General features: G+C 47.3%; 1 protein-coding gene across 1 annotated transcript; it reads left to right on the top strand.

Moving 5' to 3' along the window:
• The first annotated feature begins 2,540 nt into the window (after positions 1 to 2,540).
• On the top strand, positions 2,541 to 3,488 carry LOC101639191 (olfactory receptor 9-like). Its single transcript, XM_004700839.1, has one exon. The coding sequence runs from the start codon at positions 2,541 to 2,543 to the stop codon at positions 3,486 to 3,488; it is 948 nt and encodes a 315-aa protein (XP_004700896.1).
• Positions 3,489 to 4,053: the final 565 nt, after the last annotated feature.

Below are 4,053 nucleotides of genomic sequence, written 5' to 3'. Positions count from 1 at the left end.
GAAGGGATCAGTTATCAGGCATCAAAGAACAAATAATCATATCATTGTGTGCTCACCTCCATGATATGATCACTGAAGACAAATAGGTGCATAAGCAAATGTGGTGAAGAAGGCTGATGGTGGCCGGCTAACAAAAGATATAGCGTCTGGGGTTTTAAAGGCTCGAGGATAAACAAGTGGCCATCTAGCTCAGAAGCAACAAAGCCTAGATGGAAGAGGCACACCAGCCTGTGTGACCACGAGGTGTCAAAGGGATCAGGTATTAGGCATCTATGGAAAACAAAATCATATCATTGTAAATGAGGGTGAGTGCAGAATGGAGACCCAAAGCCTAGCTGTAGGCAACTGGACACCCCATTACAGAAGGGTGGTGGGGAGGAGATGAGCCAGTCAGGGTACAGGGTAGCAATGACGAAACATACAACTTTCCTCTAGTTCTTAAATACTTTTTCCCCCCACTATCATGATCCCAATTCTATCTTACAAATCTGGCTAGACTAGAGGATGTACACTGGTACAGATAGGAACTGAAAACACAAGGAATCCTGGACAGATGATCCTTTCAGGACCAGTGGTAAGAATGGTTATAATGGGAGGGTGGAGGGAAGGTGGGATAGAAAGGTGGAACCGATTACAAGGATCTACATATAACCTCCTCCCTGGGGGATGGACAACAGAAAAGTGGGTGAAGGGAGATGTCAGACAGTGTAAGATAAGACAAAATTATAATAATTTATAAATTATCAATGGTTCATGGTGGGGGGGAGGGAAGGAGGGAAGGGTGAAAAATGAGGAGCTGATACCAAGCTGATACTCAAGTAGAAAGAAAATGTTTTGAGAATGATGATGGCAACAAATGTACAAATGTGCTTGACACAATGGATGGATGTATGGATTGTAATAAGAGTTGTATGAGCCCCCAGTAAAATGATTTTTTAAAAAAAGAAAGAAAGTCAGACTGAAGAAAGATGGAAAATAAAATATATTAATATAAATATTCCTTGATTTATTTATTTCCTTGATGAATTATTCAATTTCCTTATATGGAAACGTGGAAATATTCTGATGCAATATAAATGTTATTATCTGATAAATGTCCTTTGTTGCTTTCTTGGAAGACAGATTTAGAAACTCAGTTATTTTGCACCATAAGGAAGCATTGAATTTTGTACCCTCTTAAAAATAAATAAATAAATAAAGCATTGAAACCTCGTTCTGAAGCTGGGAGTGGGTTGGATCCTCAGGGTGTGTTGGAAAACCCTCCCAGGATTCAAACTTGTGGCTACCTCAATCAATTTTTTTCCTTTGAGAACTGTCTAGCAAAAGAATTTTTTAAAAGAACTTCCTTTAAGTGGCCATCTAGATGAGACCAAATGGTCAGCAGTTACCTTCACGCAAAACAGAAGGAAGGTAAGGGGAGGGAACCTAGAAGACTAGAAACAGGCCAACCAGAAAGGAAGTCATGAGAATGTTGGCACATTGTAAAAAAAATGCAACTAAGGTCACTGAAAAATTTGCGTAGAAATTATTGATGGAAACACTAATTGACTTTCACCAAAAATATCTTTATGATTGTGTTTTTTTAAGGCCTTCCCTGCCTTTTAGTTGTTGGGAAAAAAGGAAACAAGGGACCAATTTTGGGAACTATGCTTAGGCCAAAGGTAGCCCTTGGGGCAGTGGGCTGAGCAGAGAAGCTGATGGAAACTGGTCAGGGAATCAGAGCATATGGTTTGTGGGTCCCTTGCTGAGGGACCCTGGGTACAACCTAGTTCCTTGGCACTTGGTCTCTCCTTTATTATTCGGGTTGGGCCAGGGAATTCAGAGAGGCTTAGGTACCATGAAGGGCCAGGGAGAAGCTGTTTACTTCCTCCTGGTCTCCTAGGCAAAGCTTTCTTCTTCCCCTTCCCTGCTCTCAGTCCCCTGCACCCCTATGGCTCTGGGAATCGGGCTCTTGGGGGGACTGAGCTGTTGTGCTGTGCTGACGGGAAGGGCGGGAGGGCCGTGGGGAGTAGATGTGTAGGTAAAACGTTCCACCTGCCTCCTCTCGGCAGTCTCTGGTCCTGCAGCTCTTCTTTGTCTCTTTCGCTTGCTCTTGTCCTCACTCCTGCTCTTGCTCTGCCTCGTGGTGACATTTGCCCCCTCCCCGTGTCCTCTGTCGGCTTTATTTACTCGGTTTGCTCAGCTGTCTGTGCGTCCTTATTCTCGATCACTTTCTCTACAGGAGCTCTCCTACTTGTCTCCGCTCTGTCCCACCCGAGAACTCAGTGTGAGAGGAACTAACTCCCCCTTGTCCATCAAGTTTCCAGCCTCAAGGAAGGGCCATTACTCGCCCGGCTGCCCACCTCCTCTTGAGCCTCTTTCCCTTAGGAAGGTTTTCCTGGGAGAGAGTGACTGGCAACCCCTCAGTGCTGAGCACTGGTAGGCCCTCGCGGAGTCTTCCTCATCTCTTCTTGCTGTAGCTGGTGCCTGGCTTCACCCGGCTGGCTCTTGGCAGCACATGATCTCTCCTAGTCCCCTTCCTCCAGTCTGGCTTTGGGGACATGGGAGATGGTAATGGCACAGCAGTGACTGCATTTGTGTTGCTGGGATTCTCAGGTTTGGGCTACCTCCAGATCCCCCTCTTTTGTGGGGTGCTCTGCATCTACCTGGTTACCTTGCTGGGAAACGCTTTGATCATCCTCCTCACGCTGGTGGATCCCGCCCTGCGCTGGCCCATGTATTTCTTCCTTCGTCACTTCTCCGTGGTGGAGATCCTCTATACTACAACCATCGTGCCTCGGATGCTGTGGGATCTGCTCGCCTCCCACCCTACCATCCCACCAACCAGCTGCTTCACTCAGCTATATTTCTTTGCCCTCTTTGGCATCACTGAATGCTGCTTGCTCACGGCCATGGCCTATGACCGCTATGTTGCCATCTGCCAGCCCCTGCATTATGCTACTCTGATGCACCGGGGAGCCTGTTGGAGTATGGTGGGGGCCTCTTACCTCATGGGCATCATCACTGGCACTATTCATTCCATCTGCATCTTCACCCTCCCCTTCCATGGTGCCAACACTATCCACCACTTCTTGTGTGATATTCTACCTGTGCTGAAACTGGCGAGTACAAGCACCTTCTGGGGTGAAGTGGGGAATCTTGCTGTCACCGTCGCCTTTATTGTGACCCCTTTTTTATTGATCATGGCCTCCTATGCCTGCATCCTTACCACCATCCTTGGGGTCGCAACATCCCAAGGACGTCAAAAGATCTTCTCTACCTGTTCCTCCCACCTGTTTGTGGTCATACTTTTCTTTGGGACCGGTACTGTTGCCTATATGAGGCCTTGGGCAGATGATGCACAGGACACGGATCAGGTGCTTGCCTTCTTCTACACAATAGTCACCCCCATGTTCAACCCTTTTGTCTACACGCTGAGGAATAAGGAGGTGACAGGGGCCATGAGGCGGCTGGTGAAGAGACATCTTGGGAGTTCGCGATCCCCTTGAATTTTGGAGAGAAACTGCTTCTTGGACATGCTGGAGGAGCGAGATGCTGACCCTATGGTCCTCAAATTTGACCTGCTCCATCTTGTCTGAATGTGAGGTTCCCTACATTGCTTAGCTTAAGAGTCCAAAGCACTGACCTGCAACTCAGAACTCTTCCTCTGAAGCCCGTTGGTATAGCCTTGACCTGACTTGTGGTTGGGGACAGAGCTGAGAGGTATGCACTTGAGGAGGGACTGCGAAGGGAAGGTGGACATGATGGTCTTGCGTGATGATTGAGCAATGGCTGTTTTGTTTTTGTTTTCCCTGAGGCTCACCACTCTTTCCCAGGGTTATGATTCCCAGTGATGTTGCTCTGCCTCCTTCTCCAGGAATCTGCTGATTACAAGCTTTGCTCTCTGCAACATCATGGGTGCAACCAGAACTGTATTCCAGGTGCAAGTTCTAGCTTGGGCATCAGATGGCAGGGAAAGAATACAGGCAGGGAGTAATTCCTCTAGTATCAAATTCATCCAGTGTTGCTTTAGATTTAGAGACATTTGTCTAGTTGTGTGTGTGTGTGTGTGCG

This window comes from Echinops telfairi, unplaced genomic scaffold, assembly GCF_000313985.2.
Source record: "Echinops telfairi isolate 266 unplaced genomic scaffold, ASM31398v2 ScPeMD7_2;HRSCAF=8, whole genome shotgun sequence".
NCBI classification, from domain to species: domain Eukaryota; kingdom Metazoa; phylum Chordata; class Mammalia; order Afrosoricida; family Tenrecidae; genus Echinops; species Echinops telfairi.
Note: the sequence above shows the minus strand (reverse complement) of the source record. Positions and strands in the feature narration are given on the sequence as shown.

What these genes read in the sequence shown, in the direction of transcription:
- LOC101639191 (XM_004700839.1), top strand. Translation starts at nt 2,541, where the DNA reads ATGGGAGATGGTAATGGCACAGCAGTGACTGCATTTGTGTTGCTGGGA.